Genomic DNA, 25,977 nt, shown 5'->3' with positions numbered 1-25,977 from the left:
GAGGTAACCAAATTAGAATTTTGACCCAATTCTGTGCCTCACAACAGCATGTTCAGCCTTGTTCTTCATCAATTTTTTTCCAGATAACTAATATCTCATTTATTGCTGTATATTTTTTTTATTCATTTTTTTCAAATTTGATGTGTAAAGATCATTGAAGATCAAGTTGTCATATAAACTTTTGTTTTTAATATTAATAAGATTGAGATTAAAGTGTATTATTCATGTACATGTATACGGTTTTTTAACTCGTGCATATTTTCCCTGAATATAACATCAAAAACAATTTTTTTTTATTTGTCAATCAAGACGCCCCAATTACAGTTTAAATTAAAGTGTGATATCACAGACTTATTTTTTTTTTACAAGGGTCCCGAGTTCAATTTTTAATTATTTATTAAGTTTTATATATCTCATTTTTTATGTTTAGTTCCCTATTGAAAAAAAAGTTGTTAAAATTTCATGACGTAAATGTATACGTAAGGTAAATCGAACGAAAGTCACAGGACATAAAGTCACAAATAATTTGTTGACAATTGTTTGAATACATGTATATATATATATATATATATATATAACATGTACACCGTGTATCATCGTACAACAGATATACATGTAGGTACTAACCAAGCAAGCATTAGTGATTTTGACCTTACATGGTAAGGAAAATCTTTGTTTTGTTCACATAATATCAATGTGTACTTCAATCTTAACATAATTGTTGTTTTAAGAAATGATTTGGTCGTAAGTTGATGATTAGAGATGTCTCACTATTTTCCCAAAACAAGAACAATTACTGAAAACATGTGAAAATACTTGTCAAAGAAGTTGGCGCTAGTCTCATCCAATATGATTCTATATTCATTGCAACTCTTTTCTGATAGAAGGCCACTGTTTATGTGTGATAAGTATAGCTGCTTCAATAATTGGCATTGAAATCTTTCATGCATATGTTATTTTTCAATATTTTATTCCGAAAAGAAGCATTGTGTATGGTGTTTAGCTGACCACAAAAATCCTTCTGTACGGTGCATAGTTAAGTTGCTGTACACCGTACACAAAAACTTTATTTTCATACTCGTTTATTACCCAAAAAATTTAAAAGAATGAGTAATCACAGGTAGGTTTTGATTGGTAACTATTACTTTTGCCCTGTATTAGCTTTCTTTCAGATAAAACATGTAAATGTCTCGACAACTGTATCGAAATTGAAAGTTGGTGTTGGCATTCACAACTTTTTGCGCATTTACTTAATCATGTTAATTGTTCTTATTAGAATACATGTATCAAAGTTGTTTCACAAATAGGAAAATATTGATGCAAAAATTATTTTGGAGCAGGAATTTCAAATGTTGAGAAATGTATATTGAATATTGATAAACATGATTAAGCAAAACAAAGATTTTCGTTACCGTGTAAGGTAAAAAAAAAAAAAGGATTAGTACCTATATCGGCTGTACTGCTGATACAGGGTGATGTAGAAGAGAGATCTTGAAATATTTTCTTTTTATTACATATTTATATTCATTTTTGTCGAGCCTGCTACTTTTGTCACAGAAAGTTCAACATTGGGATAGTGATCCTACAGAGGCGGTGTTAGCTAACTTCTTAAAAGCTTTATAATTTAGAAGGTGGATGCTTCATACTTTGTATATGGATGCCTCATGTTACAAAGTTTCCTTCAGTCACATGTCCAATGACCTTGACCTCATTTTCAAGGTTCAGTGACTACTTGAAAAAAAGTTAAGATTTTTTGTAATGTTAAATTCTCTCTTATTATAAGTAATAGGATAACTTTATTTGGTATATGTGTACCTTGCAAGGTCCTCATGCCCGACAGTTTTCACTTGACCTCGACCTCATTTCATGGATCAGTGAAGGTTAAGTTTTGGTGGTCAAGTCCATATCTCAGATACTATAAGCAATAGGTCTAGTATATTTGGTGTATGGAAAGACTGTGAGGTGTACATGTACATGTCCAACTGGCAGTTGTCATCTGACCTTGACCCCATTTTTTCATGGTTCAGTGGTTATAGTTTAGTTTTTTGTGTTTTGGTCTGTTTTTCTTATACTGTATGCAATAGGTCTACTTTATTTGGTGTATGGAATGATTGTAAGGTGTACATGTCTAGCTGGCAGGTGTCATCTGACCTTGACCTCATTTTCATGGTTCAGTGGTCAAAGTTAAGTTTTTGTGTTTTGGTTTGTTTTTCTTAAACTATAGGCAATATATCAACTATATTTGTTGTATAGAAGAATTGTTTGCTGTATTTGTCTGCCTGGCATGGTTCATCTGACCTTGACCTCATTTTCATTGTTCATTGGTCAATGTTTAGTTTTCTTGGTTAATGTTAAGTTTATGTGACAGTTGTAATAAAGCTTTATATTTAGGACTATCGACATAATATCAATGATTAGTAAAGAAGGCGAGATATTTTAGCATGTGCACTCTTGTTAAGTTTAGGAAATAGTTCATAAGCCTTGATAAATAAAAAATCATCAAATTTTAGTCATACTAAGTAAGGATACAATTCTTGACACAATGGAGCCATTTAATGCAACAAGCCATGTTCCTGTGACTTTCTGTCCTACATTCATATACATTGTACATGTTGTACACATGAGTCAGGTTGGTGTTGTAAGTAAAAGATTATTTTGTTTATGTTAAGTTTTCATTTTGTTTTTGAGTATTTGATGACTTGATTTCTTCCCTTGATACATAGTCAGCTGTAAATGGTTACAATTGGCACCCAACTTAAAAAAACTCATGGTAATTAGATAGGATATTCATGATATTTTGGTGTCGAATTGAATGCGTATTTAACATCATGAATGTAAAGCTCAGATGAAAAATTTAATACATAAAAAATTGAACTGGCCCATTTGGCTTCACCAGCCAATAGCCTGGAATAAACAACTATATCAATGGAAATAATATAAGCCATTTGACATGATTGTCAAGTTAAAGAAATCCATCTTACAAAATGTAGGCAACTGTAACCAAAAAGTTATAATGATTATGATGCTTTGCTAATTAGCCTCAATGACAGTTACAAATGTAACAGCTGTCTGAGCATGTTGCCTTAAAATGAGAAAAAATGCATGGTGCTTCATCATGGCCATTGTTGTTTTTTTTTAATTGAAACGCTGTAATAGTTACAAAAATTATTCTTTTATTTATAGATTTTCAAAAGGCTGCTGCCTTCTTACATGAATTTCTCCTGAAGCTGAATGAGGAATCAGAATGTGCAGAACTCAGGGATGTTCTAAATTTAGCACTGTTACAGTTACAGAAATACTATCGCCAGCTGCAAAATCGATCACAAGACAAAAATGTAACAACTTTATCTTTAACTGCAAGAGGATTAAGTCCTATGACACCTTTTGTGGATGCACCAGATAAATTTCAATGGAAATGGCTAAACTTAGACAGTATAAAAAATATAACTGGTGTCCGGACAGACGAAAGTATGAACATAACTGTGTTACCTCCCCTGATTGATGCTACAAAACAAGGAGATTATCACACTGTAAAAGAGTTAATAGCTGATGGTAAATATTAAGTTTCTATAATGTGTAGCAGGGGTTTCATTATCTTAATTATGTTGACTGGTATATTCTTATTTGTAGCTATAGGTGGTACTTTTCTATACAATCAATAAACATCTCACAAATGCTTTATATTAAAACAAAAATGAATTCAGGTGGTTCTTATCAGTAGCATAGAAGAGTAAAAGTACATTTTTATGAAAAGTAAATGCAACTATTGAAGACAAACAATTAGAAACACTATATAGCTATGGGAGATAACTCTTGTTTCCATCTATTTTACCTGTACCAGTTATCATGGTAATGCAAACAGATACCTATTTTCTTCTAATAACATGGTGAGCTTATAATTTTATAATGTTTTAAATATCTAATTTAAGATCCATCACATGTTGAGGAAAGAGATGGCACTGGACGTACACCTTTATATTATGCTATACATTTTAAACACATGGAAATTTTACATCACTTATTGGAAAATAGCTGTGAAGTAAACACTTCGGCACATGGTAAGTAAAACAAAACAATTACAACTGTATTCATGGTATTTTATGAAATAATTTATAAATATGTACATTATAATGATCAAAATGCACTCATATGTAGCTACGAACATGTATTTACAAAACAGAGTATTAAAATTGTAAAGGCATGTTAGGCTGTACTTAATTGCTGTGTCGGTAATTCCGGTATATTAACATGATTAATCCCACATTTGAAACTCTCATAAAATTTTGAATAGCATACATACGGTTTTCATTAAGGATTTTTGAAGGCGAGTCTCCAGTGGGTCAAACAGTAAGAAAAAGATATTTTATTGCAATATGATTTATGTATCCATATGCATGACCTTATAGAGCAATGAAAGGACATTAATTTTGATTACTTTTAAACTTTTGATGTGAAAATGATATGTCACAGTGTTCATTGGTTTTCAGTTTATTATGTACAAAATTTTACATTCTTGAAATTCTTGATGCATCTTTGGTCTATAATTTTGATTTATTCAGAAAATTCTTTTTTGTACTGCACATGTTGCATGTATGAAATGCTGTGATTTCAGATAGACCTTCAAGCAAAAATCATCCATAGCTTCCCACTGGGCTGGGCAATACTCATATAACCCGGGTTTTTGCCAACCCTGCAGTGATAGGAGTGATAGTTTAAGCCAAAGGGTAATAAACTTCTGATCAATGCATTTGAAAACAACCATGATTACACTTGCGGACATGTCACTAAATATTAGCCGAATGCTTTCATCAATTAAAAATACAAGGGTCTAGTAGTAGTTTGTTTCTTTCTATGACATTACAGGTTATATATAAGCATTGATTGATAATCATACACCATTTCATGAAATTGAACCTGTGCATTTTCTGAACACATCTTGTAAACCGTTATTGTGATAATGCATTATGGGTCACCCCACTGTCTTTATCACTCTTCTAAGCTCTTTATTAAATTTCTTATCTGTCTTCCCTCTGCCTTTAAAACTCTGTTCAGCTCTAAATAAAATGCATATCACAGCTTTGTGACGTCAAATTCGTTGACCCGTCCATATAATTTGACCTGGTCATAACAGCGAGGTCATAATGTATGGACCGATGTTGATAAGTTTGTTCTGAGGAATCCTCTGGTTTGCTTGTGAAGCAAAGAAAACACTAGTACTTGTTTCTAGTATGCAAAAAAACACAAATGCAACCTGATAAATTGATTTTCTGGCTGTCCAATGTATTCAAATTGTAAAAATATAAGCTGCTTGACACAATTTGAAGCCTTTTTGAACTAGTTCACTATGCTCACTAGATATATATCAATATCATTCATGAATATGCAGACAACCTGATAATCGGTACCTTATGGTTCATCAGAATTATTGGAGAACCCAAACACTCTATGATATGAAGTAGGCTTTGCATATTAAATTTGAAGAAAAATCTGTACGATAAACATATTCACAAGTTCTATTTAAATGTTGTTACCAGCTTTCTGTTTATGTTTTACCAGGTACCATATGCCTTTAATTTTTTTCAAATGGAATATTTTTGTGTCCATGTTGTAAGACTGAAGTTTGTAAATGGTTAATTTTACACAAAGGCGTAAACAAACACATAATGCATGTATTGGGTCATATTGATTAAGTGAAATGTAATCATAAACTTATATGTAATTTCAGATGGGTCAACTGCCTTACACCAAGCTTGCCATGATGGAAATCATGTAGGACTAAGTTTGTTGCTACAGTGTGGGGGAGATTTTACTATACAAGATACCCAAGGGAGAGCACCCATACATTGGGCTGTAACTACAAAGACAACAGAATGTCTTAAGGTAAATTATGATACTAGATTTGTTAAGTCTCGGACAAGGATAATACAATGTAAAGGAATACATTATCACTGAACTAGTATGTATATTTGTTTATAGGCCAACTGAAGGACAACTCCGTGTGTGGGAGTTTTTGCTGCATTGAAGACCTATTGGTGACCTTCTGCTGTTGTCTGTTCTATGGTCGAGTTGTTGTCTCTTTGACACAGTCCCCATTTCCATTCTCAATTTTGTTGTTTTTATTCTATTTCCTGTTTTGATATGGAAGTAAGCAACAACCATCTTCTTTTATGGGATCGATGTTTGTGGTTTGCGAAAAACTGCTGTAACATTTTATTATATTTGTCATTAACAGAATAGGGGGTTTAAAGTAAATCTGTAATAATGATTGATGATAAATACTGCATGTACAATTTTTGAAAATGAAAATAGGAATTTTCTGCTTCAATCTCATCAAAGGGTCCTAAGATGAGAATTAGCCAAGAAACTTCATAGAGTTAAAGACTGGATTACGCCTTGTTGATGTTTGTTTATATATATATATATACAACTCGTCTAAACATCAACCCAACAATGTTAGATCTGTAAATTTGCTTTCGCAAATTATATAGCAATATTTGGTAAACTGGGTGTTAAGGGGTTGTCTCTTTGATATTAACAATTTCCATTCTCAATTTTACTTTATTTCTTTTTTATTTGGAAGGCATTGCCTCGAGCTCTTAATAGGTGTCACAACGCCATCTAAACCATTCAGCATCGAGAGCATATATGTAAAGGAAATCCAGCTAAATGCATTCTGACAAAACATAGTATATTTGATGTTTTTGAGTACCTATACATGTACTAACAAACAAATGTTCCAAAATGAAACATTTGCTGTCAGAATTGGGTATAGGATTGTGATCATCTGAATTTCATCCATCCAACAGTAAGATGTATGCTGAGGTTACATCCATTCAATGCAATGATTTGGATGATTTTGATACAATACACAGCTAAAACTCTTAGCTGGGTCTTTACATGTTCGCATAGGAAGATTTCTGCCTCTACCAAGCATACTCTCATTGCCCGGAGACAAACCAAATCTAGAGTCCCATATCCTGTTTCACACACTTTGTAGAACCTGATTGATGTATTGTTGAATTTGTTCTTGTCATATCAGAAGTTCATCAATTATTTGTCATTGGACAATCATAGGATTCATAGCAAAAGTAAGTCGATCTAATCAGTCAATTGTGTTCATTGGTCTAATCCAAAATGATTTTTGGTGGAAGAAGACTTCAAGTCTTCTGAAAGCCTTCACTGCTGGCTGTATAATCGTTGAACTGTTACCAGGTTGTATGCTGTATCCTTTTCATTGAATTACAATTTCATTACAACTTCCGTGCCATTCCTTGACACCAATTTTTATTTTTATTTTATAAATTGATTTGTTTTCTTGTTTAAACCAGATATTTTTTAATGTAGATTTTTGTAGTATGCATGTGTGAATTTGGTATCAGGTCGGTTTGCCCTGTTTTGCTTTTGACGTAATTTTTTCTTCAAAAGCAATAATGGGACAAAGCAGGCAGGGTTGATTGGTTTGCTTTTCCTATAATTCAAGTTACCTTAAGTCCTTTTATGCATCTTCTTCCACCTCAGAGCAATTAGCTCTTTGATTTATAAATTTTGCTTCATATGTTACAAGTAAATATGTCTTGGTACCTGTGTTTGGTTTAAAAAATGCTTGAATATGTTAATTTTTTCATTCAATTTACAGTAAAGTCCTTTGTAAATTTTGTAAAAATGATGTTAAAAATGTACAAAATATATGTGAAGAAGTAAAGTACCGGTACAGTACTACTTGTCAACATGGTTAAGTAGCATGAGTAGCTATTGTATGGGAAAAAATGTCACAAACGGAAATACTTTTCGTAACAAATAAACAAATCATCTCAAGTTTTGATAACTCTACTTAAAAACCGGTATTTATTCAATTGCCTAAAGATTTAAATCTCTTGTAAAATGCATGTAATGTAAGCCATTAAATACACGTAATGTGATGTAAATACATATGAAAAGATGTTGAATGTTGTTTATTTGTAAAGTATTACACAAAAGGTATGATTTTCTATGTAAGGAATCTGAAGGGGACAACTTGAAAGTTTGAGAATTGTTATGTTTATTTTGTCCAATGTTCAATGACATTTAAAAAGATAAAAGTAAAATTTCAACCAGTTTACCTTTGGAAAAATGCCAGATATATATTGTTTTGGTACTTTCAATCAGAAGTTTTATTAGCTCAATAGGTAAAAGTAAACTTTTCAAAACAAATTCATGTATATGTTAATAGTTTGGAATCTTATCAAAGTTTATAAAACATTATGTTCATCTCAAATGAATTATGAATATCAAGCCAAAAATGTATTTTGCTGGCTATGATATTTGAATTAGCGCAGGTGTACTGTATTTAAACCTTGAGATAGATATGGTCTTATAATTATAGTATTTAAATGGTACTATTTGTGTCAAGTGTTTAACCATGTCAATGACCAAGTCGTACAAAGAGACATTTGTATGATTACGGATATTATCAGACAATGGACAAATATCTTCATTAAATGATGATATGTAATTGTTTAACATTGTTAACAGACGATGGATATAATTTTTTATATAAATAAGAATTTCTTTTTGATAAAGTATATTAATTAGTGTACATAGATGGTGATCTGATGATAATTAGACAAAAAACAAAATTTTGTCAATTTTATAGTTCCATGTGTGCTACAAAAGTGTAGTAATGCCCTTTCCCTTCAGGTGTCAAAGGGTCATTTTTGGCTACAGTTAGCTTGAAAATGAATTAGATTTAACTGTCATTTGTCAAAATCATCTTATCTTGATTTGTCAGAGGTCTCAAATACTTATCGTTACCATTAATTTTGGAGAAAAAAATAACGTGATTCGTCAAAATCATTAGATTTTTTTATCATCTAAAAGAAAGTGCACATTTTATCGTCATGCACCAAAAATAACTTCATTTGGCAAGAATTTTTACCATCATTCGTCATGAAGGTACCCCCATTACCACCCTCCTATAAGACTTGCGAAATAATTTGTTATGCTAAAAGTTCTATGGTATGGCCTAGGTTCATTTTATGTCATAGAGGATTGATAGTGTCACTTATAGCAGACGTACATGGCTCAAGGCAAAAACTTTGGTCACCTCAATTAATTGAGTTTAATCTTTACTAATTTTTTGCATGAGAATTTTTCTCAATTTGCTTTCTATATTTATCCTCTTTGTAGTATAATGAAATTAGCTGGTACTTCTCTTTTATGATTAAATTAAATTATCTAATCTAATCTAATTCACTTATAATAAAATTATGTGTACATGAAATGTTATTGTTATAAAAATTATACACCTAACAACCAAACTGTGAATTAAAATCTGATAATAAATTTTTTTGAAATATAAATAATTGAGGTTTAAGAAATATTTATTGATTTGAAATTAATGTAATTGTCGTTAAACTGTTATTTAAAAGACTTAAAAGTAAGCCATTGTATTGGTAGAAAATAATGCAGAAAACCAATGCACCCCATTGACAATGTTGTTCTTGTTCATGTTGTTTGTTGCCTAATAAGAAACTGATGGTGTGATTATTAATTTAAATCCCATTGACAAGGTGATTCGCTATTGTAACTGACAGTGGGAGGGCTGTATAGCCAGGCAAGGTCGTTATAAACTCCTATCATATTTATTGTTACTATTAACACATTGAGGTTAACAGTTTAAAGGATTTGGTGTTATAAAACACCAGACATTTCTTGTATAATTCGAAATGTGGTTATAAATTTTTAATCTTTATTATTGTAACTTTTAAAGCAAGCTTTGTGTTAAAATTAAACAAAAACAAGGTTATAAATTTAATAAACATAATTTGTTATGGACTAAAGGGTATATTACAGCAGTGCGCCGTCACAAGTTATGGGTATTTAAAGCCCCATTAAATAATATTACAAGTGTAGATTAATAAATCCATGATTAATTAAAAGTTTATTTATCCATGTCACAAGTCTGTATATATTTAATAAATGTTATAATAGAAATATAACTGGCAGTGTTTTGTATGTTTAAAATTTATCAGTGCTTAACAGAAATTCAAAATTCAATTTTATCATTTTAGCCTTTGAATGTAAATAACAACAGCTTATATATGATAATCAATCATACCATGTTAAGGTGAACATTTTATGAGTATTCAATTGAATTCATTCTGATCATATTGCAGTTTGTAATTGACTTCTAAAACTTTCAAATTTCTTTTTTTTTAAATTAAAATTCTGTAAAACCTTTAATTTGTGATGGTATACATAAAAGGAGTAAGTTCGGTAAGGGCCATATTTGGCCCAAATTATAAAGTTCATAGTTACAAGACAATAAATGCTTTAAGTTGCCTTAAAGACATGTGAGAAAGTTAAACAGAACTGTATTTGTCAAAGTTTAATTCTAACACATTGATTTTTACATCCCCAAAAAGGTCAAGATAAGAGATTTTTGTGAAATTTGACAAAATCAGCTGGATTTCAACCAAATAAAGCACCAGGAAACATAGAGCGCATGCGTCGACAAGCTTAATATTCAAATAAGACATGTGAAATGTCTTCACAAACATTATTTTAAAAGATCTTTGTTGTCGACGTATGCGCTCTATGTTTCCTGTCCAATAATCTATAGAAATTTACACCTTTTCATTGATTTTTTTCGTGAAAAGTCAATATGAGTACAACTTGTGACGTCATAATGAAACGCAGAAACGTAAAATTTTCAATAAAATGGCTTATATCCTATCTAGTCAATGTATAAGCTATAATTTATCGTAATATTGGTAAATAAATCCGAATTTGAAATTTACGCTAAAAAAGGGGGCCATTTTAGGACCTTATCGAACATACTCCTTTGAATGACTGAATGTTATACATGTACTGCAAAAGTTTATATAAGATGATATGAATAAAAGGAGATGTTGTGTATATAGCAATGTGACAGCAAACCAACAACACAAATAACTATGAGACAAAGTGGAAAGGGATTAATAATTTAATATCAGTTGCAAAACTTTTTTCCCAACCCACTATAAATAAATATGGTTAAACTAACCATGATACATCTCTAATTTGGACAACAAACAGTTTGAAACAAAAGATAGATCATTTAGTGAGCATAAATATTTGAATGATCAAACAGAAGAACACCATCTTTCCAAATGCTCAAAGTAACAAAAAACATCGAACAAAAACAGGTTTATAGCTGACTATCAGTAGGGGCTATGCTCATTGTTGAGGGCTATACAATCACTTTACTGTGACCTATAAATGTTAACTTCTGTGTCTTAGCTTTCAGTCTCCATTTAATAGGGTATAAACATGTTCTTTGAAAATATAGTTTTTAATATTTATATATGGTTTAAATGACTCAGATTAGAAGAAAATCTAGATCATGAATTGTGTAGATTTGAAACATTTGTTGTTTTAATTTTTTTCTTTAATTACACGACATATATCTTACTTTAATTACACGCCAGTTACAGTAACACGACATATATCTTACTTTAATTACATGACATATATGAATAATTTTGTTTTCAAAATATTTATAATTGTATTTCTTGAATACTATTATATCTTACTTTAATTACACGACATATATCTTGTTTTTTCTTTAATTACATGACATATATCTTACTTTAATTACACGACATATATCTTACTTTAATTACACGACATATATCTTACTTTAATTACACGACATATATCTTACTTTAATTACACGACATATATCTTATGTTTTTTCTTTAATTACACGACATATATCTTATGTTTTTCTTTAATTACACGACATATATCTTATGTTTTTTCTTTAATTACACGACATATATCTTATGTTTTTCTTTAATTACACAACATATATCTTATGTTTTTCTTTAATTACACGACATATATCTTATGTTTTTCTTTAATTACACGACATATATCTTATGTTTTTTCTATAATTACACGACATATATCTTATGTTTTTAGTACTTGATAGCCAACCAGGCGGATGTAAATGTACGAGACAAAGATGGATTGACGCCATGTATGTGGGCGTGTCGTCTTGATCATATCAAACATTTTGAACTATTGACCTCAGCAAGATCTTTCCGTCCAGAAGAGCATGATGGGATTGAACGAGATAATGGGGGAAGGACTTGGATGCATTGGTCTATAAGAAGGACAGAACCTCTGGAATGTTTACAGGTCTGTTACAATACTGAATACTTTAAATATTTTGGAAAACTGAATTTAATGGAATATATTTTATGGTTTAGTTTGATTATATTCTTTATCATTGCAATTTGAACTTACATCTTATTGTCATCCACCAGAACTTGTATGATCAGTATTTTTGGTAGCGATTGACAACACCTCATCTGTGCACTGAAGAACAAATGAAACTCCATTAAAATTTCTGCATTTTTAAAAGTATAACTTCAAATAAGTTGTAAAACAAATTTGAAAATTTTGTGGTATCTACAAAAGAAAACATTTTTATGCCCCACCTACGATAGTAGAGGGGCATTATGTTTTCTGGTCTGTGCGTCCGTTCGTTCGTTCGTCCGTCTGTCTGTCCGTCTGTCCCTCCGTTCGTTCGTCCGTCCGTCTGTCCCGCTTCAGGTTAAAGTTTTTGGTCAAGGTAGTTTTTGATGAAGTTGAAGTCCAATCAACTTGAAACTTAGTACACATGTTCCTCAGGGCTTTCCATTGAAGCCGGTAGCCGGCGGAAATCCGCCGCTTACGGTGGCTTCAAGAGCCGGCTACTTCACTGACAAAAATATAAATTCAAAAAGAAATAAATATCTTTTTCAAATGTTTACAGGCAGCCGAGAGACCTATTGTCGCAAAGTCGCGGTCACGATAAACAAGGATGAAAAGTCAGTGTTTACCTTGCGCTAAATATAGTTCACATGAATTCAGGTCACTGATTGGTTGTCTATTTAAAGTCAGAATGCATCGTTTCTTTTCAAATATATCAAGAATGATATCTTTTCAAATATGTCATTGAACGATAACAATAGAGACGTTCCGATGGTCATTATTAACTCGTTGGCTTTTTTTGGCTTTTGAAACGTGAAGACAAACAGATAGAATGACAATCTTATGTTATGGAATATTATTAGTCAAATTAAAGAAAGTGTAGTAGATCATATTGTTCAGAATCTGGAAAACAGTATCTTTTGAAGTTCATTTTTCAAAGCCCACGTGGTGTTCAGAGAATCAAGGTCAAAAACGAAAGTAGAATATTGTCGACTCGACCTCAAATGAATAACATTTCCTAATGATTTATGTATCCTACTTATTGAACAGTTTACAAAAAAAAAGAGAAAATCAGAGGATTTATCAATTTTCTGTCAATGCTTGAGAAATAATTATGATTTAAATACGCGTAACAGTCTTTAGAGAGAAAAGGGGGGTCATTTGTTTACAAATGCACGTACAAAAATGTAGTTATGCAAAATAAATCGATCAAGATTTCTAACAAACCGGATGATTATTTAAATAAAACTCCTTTAAAAGTAAATGAATTGTAAGCATAAGGTAATGAAAATAAAAAACTAACATAAAAAAAAATGAAATTTCTTTGAGTTTTTTTTTTTCTTTAATTTCATACATAAATAATGGTCATTTGAAAGATGAAATTAGGTACCAGGAGATTGCGAGAATGCAGGATTTTGCTCTATTTATGCCAGAGCTTCTGGGGGCCTTGAGCGGCCCCCAGACCCCCTGCCGTAAGGCACCAAGCTTACAGCTTGGTGGGCGTCCGGCTTCGCCGAACGCATGTTACAGCCGCCTATAATTTTAATTGAGCCTTCTACTTCAATTTCAATGGAAAGCCCTGGTTCCTTATGATATGATCTTTCTAATTTTAAAGCCAAATTAAACTTTTGACCCCAATTTCACGGTCCACTGAACATAGAAAATGAAAGTGCAAGTTTCAGGTTAAAGTTTTTGGTCAAGGTAGTTTTTGATGAAATTGAAGTCCAATCAACTTTAAACTTAGTACATATGTTCCCTGTGATATTATCTTTCTAATTTTAATGCCTAATTATATTTTTTACCCAATTTCACGGTCCATTGAACATGGAAAATGATAGTGCGAGTGGGGCATCCGTGTACTTTGGACACATTCTTGTTTTTTATGAATTTTGCATAATAAATCATAATGTGTTGCTTATTTGAATTTGTTTGGTAACAAATATATTTAAAAGTAAGGTTAGACAGGTCAAAATGACATTTAGATAATTTTAAGAATGTCCTATTCTTCTTACTGAAATTGATCATCTGACTTTAATTCTGGAAGATCTATGACATAAATATCAAAAGATTGTGGAACATTTTCCCTCTCCTCATTTTATAACTAGGATTATGTATTGTCAATTATCACACAGACAATCAAGCAATTATAAATTTTCCTCATACAAAACTATTGCATTGATTTTTTCCACTACCATTTTGCTAATTTTAACCTGTTCTATTTCAGACTCTACTTACAGCAGAAACAGCCACTATACAAGATGAAGATGGCAAGACAGTATTACTGCTAGCAGCTGAAATGGGTCGGTATATTTGTGTATAAAACATGATTAGAACATTGCTTAAAAGTCATATCCTCAGATAAAAAAAAACTCATGCCTACTTATCAGTTCTGACATTTCATTGCTTTTTAAAAGCTAGAAAAAAATATTAAATACTTAACTCTATTGGGGCATAACATAGTTGACCGCAGATCATTTTGTATGTAGCTTTCTCATGAATATGTATGTTATACAGTCTTTGTTAATGCCATAAACATAGTTGTTAAGGGATATCATTAAAGCATTTTGCTTTTTATTGTCATTATATATCAACTGTTTTTTCATTAATAGGTTCCCTGTTAGCTTGCAAGATAATAGTTGAGATTGGAGGATATAATCGTGTACACGACAGAGATAATCAAGATAGAACTGTCTTACATCTAGCTGCTATTGGTGGTCATGGTGACGTGGTTAATTATCTGTTGGACAAGGGAGGTAATAAATTCTGAAGTTTTGCATCAGAAAAATTAATGCAGTAAATGCATTTTTATGACCCATTTATGGGCATTATGTTTTCTGGTCTGTGCCTCTGTCTGTTTCTCTGTTTGTTTGTTCATCCATTCGTTCCGCTTCAGGTTTTAAGTTTTTGGTCGAGGTAGTTTCTGATGAAGTTGAAGTCCAATCAACTTGAAACTTAGTTTACATGTTCCTTATGATATGATCTTTCTAATTGTAATGCCAAATTAGAGTTTTTACGCCATTTGCATGGTTCACTGAACATAGAAAATGATAATGCAGATGGGGCATCCGTGTACTTTGGACACATTCGTGTTGGTAGCTAAAATATGAAAGAAAACAGTGGAAAATCAATCATATTATTTTCTGACTGAATTGTTACATATCTCTTGGTTAAGATCAGCTACATGTATATGAATAATTTTGTTTTCAAAATATTTAAAATTGTATTTCTTGAATACTATTATTGAAAAATCTGCACTGTAATATCTATCATAAGACACAGTCAATTTGTCTCTGGTCAATATCTGAAAGTTCTTCAGCAATGAGATGAAAATAAGAGTGTTTCTGTGATAATTATTACAAATTTTAAAGGAGTATTTGCAGGATTAGTAGCTATAGATATAAACAACAAGTCACATCATTATGTGGAAGTGTTAAAAAACCAAATATTAAAACAATAACAGGTTTCCCTACAAATATTGAAGATAATAAACAGACAACATAAAATGTCAATTTATTGACATATATTTTTTTAAAACTAAGCCAAAGGTAATGTTACAGTCATAATGATTTTTGTCAGAAACAAACAATAAGTTTGCATCAATGAGAATAACAGAATTACAATGATACCATTTACTTATAATTTGAACTTTCATAATGCTGCATGATTAATATAATTAACTTGTTAATTCCTTGTTTCAGCTGAACTGGAGGCGAGGGATAAGTTCAACATTTCGCCATGGGACTACGCCAAGAATAAACAGTTACATTATTGTCAGTTGATTATAATGTCCCATCAGAGACAAAGATTAAAAAGTAATCCCACGAGTCCTCTACCTAATGGCCTTGGTCTGAGTCTTGGCAGTTTAAACGGGTACATGAACGGTGACGATTATGATCACATGATTGTAAGTTATCGTGCAAGTAATATGCAATAATCTTATAGCTTTGATTGATAAACTTGAATTTATACAAAGTGAACCAACACCTGAAGTGGTAGTTGTGTGGTTGGGTAATAGTGGGTGTATAGCGAAAGGTATTCACAGTAGTCTTTCGCTATCAATTACTGCATGGTAATAGTTTATTCTGGTTGACATGTTTCACCATCAAGTGTATCATCTTCAGGACAATATTACTTTTGAAATCAAGCGCTGAAGTACAAATTAGGCATTTCATGTGGTTCGCCAGAAGAAATGTTACAATGCCTACCAGAATAAACTCTTACCATGCGATAATTGATGGGTGTTGTCTTTATTATTGTTTTACTTTGTTTAATAAATACAAGTGATAACTTTTCAGGTTGAAGACATTGTGTAATTTTATATTGACAACTGTATATATGATAACCAATATAAGCAAAGATGTGTTTATAGACAAATAGATATCTTGGAATTGTAATGCTGAGAGAAAACATACTTTGAGTTTCAATCTGTGATATATTTGTGACATGGTATTTGTTTAAATAAGAGTGGATTCAAAGAGTATCATTAAGAAAATACATGTTGGAAAACAAGTCAGTTCATTATGAAGCTTATCCTAATTTCAAATTTATATTTTTCAGAATACTCAAGACAGTTTTGATAATATGCCAATTACTCCACCTCATCCTCCCAAACGACCAAGGACAGGAAGACATCCAATCAGAAGATCCCATAGTCTGACTTCTCCTGACAGAGGGCGCTCTTACATTCCAGCAGACCAAGAAAGACTTATTATTAGTGCTGGTGGAGATCTCCAACAAGGGAGATCATCCTTAACAAGTGATAGACCTAACTCCTATTCAAATAGAGAACAGTATACAAGGAGAGAAACAGGGAGAGAAACAGGGAGAACCAATGAAAGAATAGAGGTTTGTTATAAAAAATTACAGTAGTGGAATGGATCATTAACTGTTGGTTTCTTGCAACCCTACATCATTTTCATGTAAAATTTTAAGCTCTGTCTCTTAGTTATACTGCAATGGCTTGATTTTTTGCATTATTCAAACATTTGTAATTTCTTTACCAGGCATGGTACATCCAATAAAACTTTATAAAATCTGAATATTTGCAAGTACATTTAATGAGACATATGTTGTTTTAGTTATGCTCATCTGAATTCAAATGATTGCTTTGTTTTTTACAATGATTTGTAATCAAGAAAGCTTAAGGAGTATTAAAAAGGGGTTATCTACTGCCTAGAACATGCAGTTTTTCCTGTATTTATTAAGTTTATATATTGTTTTCAATTTTGCTGCAAATTAGGTATTTCTGTGTAAACAGTTGTATTTTACTTCAAAATTTATATATCAAATAATTATTTTTGCAGGTTTCTTTAAATCCCAGACAAACCTCTGCAGATGGCAGAATACCTAGTGAACATAGAAGGAGAGATGATAACAGATTTGATCATCCCAATGGTCATAAAAGAACAGAGGACAATAGATTTGACTATCCCAATGATCATAGGCGGACAGAGGATAACAGATTTGACCATCCCAATGATCAAAGGCGGCAAGAGGATAATAGATTTGACCATCCCAATGATCAAAGGCGGCAAGAGGATAACAGATTTGACCATCCCAATGATCATAGGCGGCAAGATGATAATAGATTTGACCATCCCAATGATCATAGGCGGCAAGATGATAATAGATTTGACCATCCCAATGATCATAGGCGGCAAGATGATAATAGATTTGATCCTCGAAGTGATGATCGATTACACCAGTCAAACAATAGATTTGAATCTTCTAGAGACAATAGGTTTAATTCTGAAGAGGGGTTAGACTCAGCAGATGGTCGTTTTAGTTCAACTGTTGATAGTGGATTTCATTCGAACATTAATAGACAATTAAATTCCACTGGGGATGCACATGCGGACAGGAGATTTAATTCTGAATATGAAGTGCTAGACCGACCTAATGATGTCGATATGGAAGATGATAATAGATGTAAGTAATTCAGGGTTTTAGCAATAATTCAATAAAGAAATTTTACTTAATACCAAAAAAACAAAGGTGAGTTTAGAACTTATCTAGGTTGGTTACCTAGAACCCTGAGTATATTATTATGATTAAATTGTCTCTTTGGTTATCTATTTGTGGAAGACTACAAAGTTGTTATGATAGCAGTCCATAAAATCATTTAATTATAACTGGGGAAATCATTATCTTAGTTATCAAGACAAGACAATTTTCTGGAAAAGTTGTTTACATTCTTGTCCGTTGTTCAAATTTCCATAATGGACATCAATATTTTCTATTTTTAGCCAATCCAGATGATGATATTGATAATGTCAGTGTTGGTGGAATGGATGTATCAGATATCGAGGATGATGAGAGAGGTCCTCCCATGACATCACGGAGGTCAGATACAAGGTCAGATAAAAGTGGGTCGGTACACCATCCTCGTCCACCACCAAGAAAAAATCAACAGAAATCCTATGCACAGCCTTTGGTATGTTGTAATTAAGTTTTCTTTTGTGTAATATTAACCAACTAATTTTTGTGAGCAATTTTTTTTTTGATTTTGGAAAGGAGAAAAGTATTTGGAATATAAATCCTCATGAATATGCAAAATTTGGATTTTTCCTTAATGAACTACATCAAGTAAATTTGAGAATTGCGAAATTAAATCACCGCAAAATTAGCAAGAGAAGGACTTACTCTTAATAAAGTATCTGTGAAAGTATGTTTTATTTTAGTCTTTATGAATTTTTATTAAGCCTACTCAGTTTGAACATTTGTATTACAAATGCAAATGTTAACTTTTACAAAAATTGTAAATCCCAATCCACTGAATTACTAACTTAAAAAAAAATGTTGATGACTAAGAATAAATGATGTCCACACATTCACTTTCTGTAGTAGAAGGTATAATTTTTGGAGGTTGAAATGTATGCAAAGACACTTATGACTAAAATACTTAATAATATTCCTTGTATAGATGACATTAATTTCAATATTTTTTTAGGCTAAAATGTAGATAGTATGACATTTTATTTTAAGAGGTAGATATGTTACTCAATCAAGATACACTTTAAACTGCTAAGAAAAAGTTTGATTTTTTTGAAGGATTGTTTTTATATTTGTTAGTTAAATGCTATGTTATGATCTATTTATAGGAGCCTCCATACAGACAGCAAAGCTCATCACAAGATTATAACGAGTACCCAGATGATAGAAGGGATAATTTCCGTCAAAATGATGTTTTAAGTCGTTCTGATGGATTCTCAAATAGCAGACAGGATAATTTTCCTAAAAATAGATCAATGGAATTCCCTGGCAACAAATCTATGCAACCAAAGCCTCCTTCAAAATTTAACCAAAGAGTTATTTCCCCTAATTTCAATCCCCCATCGAACAGTAATACTGACAACTTTCCACCAGGAAAACCAAGGCCGGCACCTAGGCAACCAAGTATGCCTAAGCCACGTCCACCTCCACGAAGAACTCCTTCACCCACACAGCCTGGATCAAGAGATCAGATATACAGTCCACCACTATCAAGTCAGAGCAATGATTTGCCTATACAGAAACCATCCCCTCCACCTCCAATAGATTCAACCAGACCAGATTCTGGCTCTAAACCTCCAGGTTTGTTGTATTCACATATTGTTAGTTATAAGGACTCTACTCAATTAGAATAGTATGCATAGCGATGTTAGATAAAATATGCATTCTGACACTTTCATATCACATGTACTTGTTGGAACAGTTCTAAATTGATTCAGTAGTAATCTAAATTAAATAACAACTCACTTATTTACAAGTTTGTTATTAGAAAGCATCATTTAACAAATGGATAAAATACAAAAATAATCATGCAATGCAAAAGTTTAAATATTTAGTTGAATAAAAAGAAATGATGGTAACTCTCAATAAAAAAGCAACCCAACACTACAAAATACTAGACATTGCTAGAGGAGTACAAACTTTGGTCTTCAACAATGAAAAAAAGTGTTCATACTTTATGCCAATCTCTTCTCTTAGACAAGTTGTAAACAAATATAATTAACAACCAATTATTTGTGTTTTAGGTGTAGTTGAAGGAAGACGTATACCACCACCCATGTTAATGCCATTAGAAAATGCACCAAAACCTCCAATGCTGAGTATTTTTGATAGAAAGGAAGAAAAGAGAAAGAAGAGAAGAAAAAAGAAAGAAAGAGATCAAGAAAGGGAGAGGGAACGAGATTTAGATTTGAAATCTCCACCAATGGATATTGAACCTCCCAGGGGATATGCTGCCCCACTCCATCCACCACCCTCAGCAACATCCCGACCTCCAAGGGCACAGTCTGGTGTTCCTGCTCCAAAGTTTTCCAAACAACCACCTCAGAGACATAATGAACAAAGGTTAGAATAGAACAAGCTGGATATAAAAAAATATTATGAAAAGGCAAATTTGACCTTAATATATGATACAACTAATAACTAAATACTATCAAGTATTTAACCCTTTAGTCAATAAAAAAACATTTTGTATCTTTGGTTTACCAATGATAACTTAAGTATAACTTGACCAAGGATTTTGATTTAGCATATTTCAATGAGCATATTCTACAAGTTAGGGGTGAAATTGATGAATTTACACGACTGATCAAAAGTTATGCCCCTTATTTTGCTATAAATTTAGACTTCATTTTAGTTTCAGGAGAGTAAATTTTATTTTAACAAAATCTAGATACGTGTACTTTAATATACAGTTTGAGATCTATTTTGTCAGAGTGTACATTTTCTATTTTAACTATTATACTGGAGTGTGCAGCAAGACAAACTAGATCTCTAATTCTAGTTTTATCCAAAATTCATTAATAATTAATTTGTAGATTGGTTTATGAGAGCATGGATGAAGAAATAAAAGATGATTTTGAACCACCAAAAATAAATGGTCATGCTGTTCCAATAAAAGAAGGTCCTCCAAAATCTGGAAAGCCAGTTCACCGGACACAGTCATTAGAGAGTGAAGATTTAGAAATGGAATTGATTGGCCAGTCTTATGATACAATAAATGAGGAAGATGATCAAGCTGGGCCATTGATACCTCCACCTAAAGGATTTGGAACTCCATCCAAATCTCCATCGGGGAGACCACTCTCACATTCTATTCCACAGGTAGGTGAATCATTGATTCTTCAGAACTCCATCCAAATCTCTATTGGGGAGACCACTCTCTCATTCTATTCCACAGGTAGGTGAATCATTGATTCTTCAGAACTCCATCCAAATCTTCATCGAGGAGACCACTCTTACATTCTATTCCATAGGTAGGTGAATCAAAGAGTTAGAAATTATATCAATCATCCTGAAAATAGTTATATGTTTTCCTCTATCCTAGGGAACCGCCACTTTGGTCTAGTGGTGTGCTCACTTTGAGTGCAGGAGGTTGTGGGTTATATCCCCAGCTGGGTCTAACCAAAAACTTAAATGGTATTGCTGCTTCTCTGCTAAGCAAATGACATTAAGGAGTTAAAAAAATGTGTCCAGGAAGGTTGACATATCTTCCTGCTAACATTTAAATTTTTGCATCCAGACATTTAAAAAAAAAATACAAGATATTTAAAATCTATTAAAAAAAAAAACACATTAAATTGACAATAAGTAAAAACTTAATTACAAGAAAATAAGTCATACTGCAAAAATATTTGCCAGTGTTTTAAATGAAACAATGAAAGATATCAAACAAGAAATACTTTTAAATTCAAATACATGTATATGTTATAATAAAAATGAAGTCAGCATAGTTGACTCAGTATATGATTTTAAACAGGGTTCTGATATTTCTTCGTAAGTAATGAAAACAATGCATGGTTAGGGATTACGACAGACAGCATGAAATATATGTATTTGGTTTTATAATGTTGTATCTTCATTTTTAAAGAGCTATACTTTTATTTCTTCTGTAAAGGTTATTGGTTAAATCACACTAATTAGCATAGAAAATACAATTGTACAAGTGTTTGTAAAGTTTGGTTTGCATGCCATATTCAATCGTAATTTATCCATTAGAACGTTAATGGAATATGATAGTACATATTTATTTAAAAAAATATATTGAAATACCATTGTTACCAGATAATTAGTTTGTATCATTTAAAAATGAATAAAAGATTTTATACTGACTTGTAAAAAGGAATTTAGCAATGTCACAACTAAATATTTTTTAAAACAGACCAAACTTGAACTTCATGGATTTATGAAACATTGACAATTGGTCATTTTTTTATAAGGTATTATGCTCATCTCTTTCTTAGACAAAGGTGACCTTTCGTGGATACATGTATTATCTTCTTCTTTTTTTTTTAATTTCATGAACTATTTAAAAGTTGTTCTTCTGCTTCCATGCTGTCCATGTTCTGTGTATATTCTGTTATCTTCTATATTTATCAAGTATACTTGGAAATGTTGAACTCAAATATTTCCTTAATTACATTGGCATTACAAGTCATACCCCTGCTCAATAGAATGGTGTTCATCTGTTCAACAAAGTTTATATAAAATATTTGGTATGATTGCCAATGAGACAGCTATCTGTAATGAGACCCAATGACCTAAGAGGATGTCTGGGTCAAATGTTGAGGATTACCCAGTAGGATTTATTAAAATTCAAATAAAACAGTTAAAACTTTAGTTTTACTCTTTAACTAACCCAAAACTTCAAGTGAATATGCTTTCACATTAAAAAACCTTCAAAATTCAGTTCTTTTGCATTTACACCTCCATCAAAAATATCCAGTTAATTTTTCAGACCAAATTTAACTCTTTTGCTCTAAATATACTTGTAAAACTTGGTTTAGAAAATTATATATACAACTACCAATCATTTCAAATCTAATCTAATCTAATTTGTCTTTATAGATTTTTAACAAATAGCTCTTAGCTGGTATTGAATTAAGTGTATTTATTGGAAAATGGATGGACCAGCATGCCATACTTTTGAATGTATTAACAGAGCATCAGTGTTATACTACACAACATAGTATTAACAATGTCTTAGATTTATTGATGGATTAAAGTCTTGATTAACTTCTATTGCTAGACTCTATAGACTATTCAAAGTTTTCAGTGTTTGGTGTTTCTGCATGAGCTTACATAGAAAATATGTGAAATGAAGTCTTAATAACTGTATCAAAATTATTCTCAAATTAAGAAATAATACTTATGCTATGCTTTTTCCTCATTTTATCATGGGTAGGCATTATATTTGTTGATATTTTACACTGAGGGTTGTCCTTTTGGAGAATTGTTCATGAAAACAATTTCATCACAAAAATAAAAAATTGTCAAGTCAATGACCTGGTTTATATGTAAAAAAAATTACATAGTCGATAGAAACCAATGAAATTGTGTTGCTTGAATTCAGAATTTACTACAGAAGATATAGCAATTTATATCAGCAAAGCATCTAGATATGATTACAGAATCATTTTGCAATAATTAGTGGCTTTGTACAGTTTTAATTTTGGTATCTGTCCTAAGGATTAAAATGTTATTTAGTTTATATACCAGTATATTGTTCTACATAATTATTTGATGTGTGATTTGGTCACGACAAACAACACTTTTGACAACTGCTAATTTAAAATAACACTTTATGAATTGTAGGACAACAGAACAGCAAGAATGACCCCTACAAGTGCTAAACCTCCACTACCGCAGTCTGGTAGATCCAGTGGACAGTCAGGTCGTACCAGTGCATCATACCGAAGGAAAAGTCCTTCACCTCATCGGAGGTCACGCCCACCTACAGGGGGACGTTCTAGCAGTACTTCATCATAGTTTTATAATTAGTTTTTATATTCCGTCCATATTATAATGACTAGTCTGTATATGTTATTTATTTATTTGTGTATTGCAGAATATTGGAATTTCCTATTGAAATTCTTAAAAAAACTTGTTTATTTAGCTAGCATTCATCTTGACAAAATTTGACATGTTGTTTTAAATCTCAGTTGTAACTAACCCATGGATACACGAGAACTCAGAAAAGGAATTGAGAAAATGTGAAACCAATAAAGGTTTCTGTAATTCAGATATTACTGGATTGTTTCCCTTTAGTTTAATGGAATTAGATGGTACATGTAGTTGCATCGTGAAAATAGAAAGTAAAAGGCTTTTTTTAAAGTTAGGGATGTTTACCTCTCTGTTTCAAAATAACAAGCTTTGTAACGACTGTTTTTAAAATTTATAGTTCTGGGAAATTATAAAGCAGAAAAATGAAAGGTCTGTGTCCTTATTTTTGAGGTATAATCAATTCATAGATTTAATGTTGGCACTATTTTTCTTTGAAGAACTATGAAAAAATAATAAGACTTCATAAGATTTAAAAAAAAAAAAGAAGCTTTTTAAACTATATGAAGTAATATTTTGAAAAGAAAGTTGGGGGATAACAGTTTTTTTTTATTGGCACTATGTGGAATTTTTTTAGGACCATTAATATCTGACAAAATCTTTAAAACTAGAGCAGTTAACATGCCTTAAAAGTATTAACTAATTTTAACTAACTTATTTCTAAAATATGATTAGTGTGGGACTTTGAACTGAAATAATGAATTTAGTTCAGAGTAAGAGTAGTATCAGCAATGTTAAGTTATGGTTTGTAAATGTGCTTTAGATGTTAGAACATTTATATTTTTATACTTTGTTGAAATGTTAAAATATGTTAAGATTTATATGTTATTTATTTACAATCCAATCTTTGTTACAAGAGGATATATATATATATATATATATATATACACACACAATTACACATAAACACAAATATTTATATATGTACATTTATATACTAATTTTTATTTTTATTTTCTTGAAGGAATTGTCATACAGTTTTTCAGAAGAATAGTCATATTTTTTTGTTAGGAGAAAGTGATTTGTACTTGATAAATAATCAAGCTTATAAATTTAATTCTCAATAAATACTGTATTTATTTTACTCTTTTTAAACAAAAACATAGGAAAGAACATTTAAAAAAAAGAAGTTCTGACTTAAAAATATTGAAAACTTAAAGGTTTTTTTTCAAATTGGCTTGGGGAAATTCTAAAGATGTTTTTTTTTATCAAACATTGTTTTAGTTCAATTAAATTTAAAGGAGAATAAAAAATCCTTTCTTTTATTTTTGCATTTATGGCTTAAAATCACACATAACCCCAAGACAAAAAAGCACTCTAAAATCTCATATATGGGTTGGTTTTAGAATATGTGAAAGTGAAATTCTAAAATTGCCCCTAAAGATGGTCACCTTATTTTCAAGGTACCTTCTCTGGTTGCCTTGTATGTTTCAATTAACAATCCCTTATGAAGTATTAAATAGATATTTTTTTCTGACAAACTTTTACATAAAGAATTCATAATATTCTTGATCATGTCTAGGTTTGTTATAAACCTGAAGTTTGTATTTAATGTGATATAGCACTGTATATAGAAGAGCACATTTGTAATTTCATTCATCATGTGCCAAATCAAATTTTAAAGAGAATTTTTCATCTTTTTTAAATGCTTTTATTATGCCCCACCTACGATAGTAGAGGGGCATTATGTTTTCTGGTCTGTGCGTCCGTTCGTCCGTCCGTCTGTCTGTCTGTCTGTTCGTCCGTCTGTCCCGCTTCAGGTTAAAGTTTTTGGTCAAGGTAGTTTTTGATGAAGTTGAAGTCCAATCAACTTGAAACTTAGTATACATGTGCCCTATGATATGATCTTTCTAATTTAAATGCCAAATTATAGTTTTGACCCCAATTTTATGGTTCACTGAACATAGAAAATGATAGTGCAAATTTCAG

General features: G+C 31.4%; 1 protein-coding gene across 2 annotated transcripts in view; it reads left to right on the top strand.

Annotated features, from left to right (window-relative positions):
- LOC139528499 (uncharacterized) overlaps nucleotides 1–25,977 on the top strand; it is a 26,365-nt gene extending 388 nt beyond the window's left edge. The window contains exons 2-16 of one of the 2 annotated variants that reach the window (XM_071324513.1): nucleotides 3,184–3,552; nucleotides 3,930–4,058; nucleotides 5,726–5,880; nucleotides 11,944–12,162; nucleotides 14,444–14,519; nucleotides 14,829–14,972; nucleotides 15,918–16,123; nucleotides 16,777–17,064; nucleotides 17,523–18,147; nucleotides 18,465–18,652; nucleotides 19,320–19,791; nucleotides 20,235–20,553; nucleotides 21,027–21,312; nucleotides 21,968–21,984; nucleotides 23,803–23,973. In XM_071324513.1, the coding sequence (XP_071180614.1) occupies nucleotides 3,184–3,552; nucleotides 3,930–4,058; nucleotides 5,726–5,880; nucleotides 11,944–12,162; nucleotides 14,444–14,519; nucleotides 14,829–14,972; nucleotides 15,918–16,123; nucleotides 16,777–17,064; nucleotides 17,523–18,147; nucleotides 18,465–18,652; nucleotides 19,320–19,791; nucleotides 20,235–20,553; nucleotides 21,027–21,312; nucleotides 21,968–21,984; nucleotides 23,803–23,824 (3,515 nt within the window). In that variant the 3' untranslated portion in view covers nucleotides 23,825–23,973. Of the gene's footprint in view, nucleotides 1–3,183; nucleotides 3,553–3,929; nucleotides 4,059–5,725; nucleotides 5,881–11,943; nucleotides 12,163–14,443; nucleotides 14,520–14,828; nucleotides 14,973–15,917; nucleotides 16,124–16,776; nucleotides 17,065–17,522; nucleotides 18,148–18,464; nucleotides 18,653–19,319; nucleotides 19,792–20,234; nucleotides 20,554–21,026; nucleotides 21,313–21,967; nucleotides 21,985–23,802 lie in introns of both variants that reach the window. The other variant, XM_071324512.1, reaches the window with a different exon arrangement.

The sequence above is a fragment of the Mytilus edulis genome, chromosome 6, assembly GCF_963676685.1.
Source record: "Mytilus edulis chromosome 6, xbMytEdul2.2, whole genome shotgun sequence".
Taxonomy (NCBI): Eukaryota; Metazoa; Mollusca; class Bivalvia; order Mytilida; family Mytilidae; genus Mytilus; species Mytilus edulis.
This window is presented reverse-complemented; position numbering and strand designations above follow the sequence as displayed.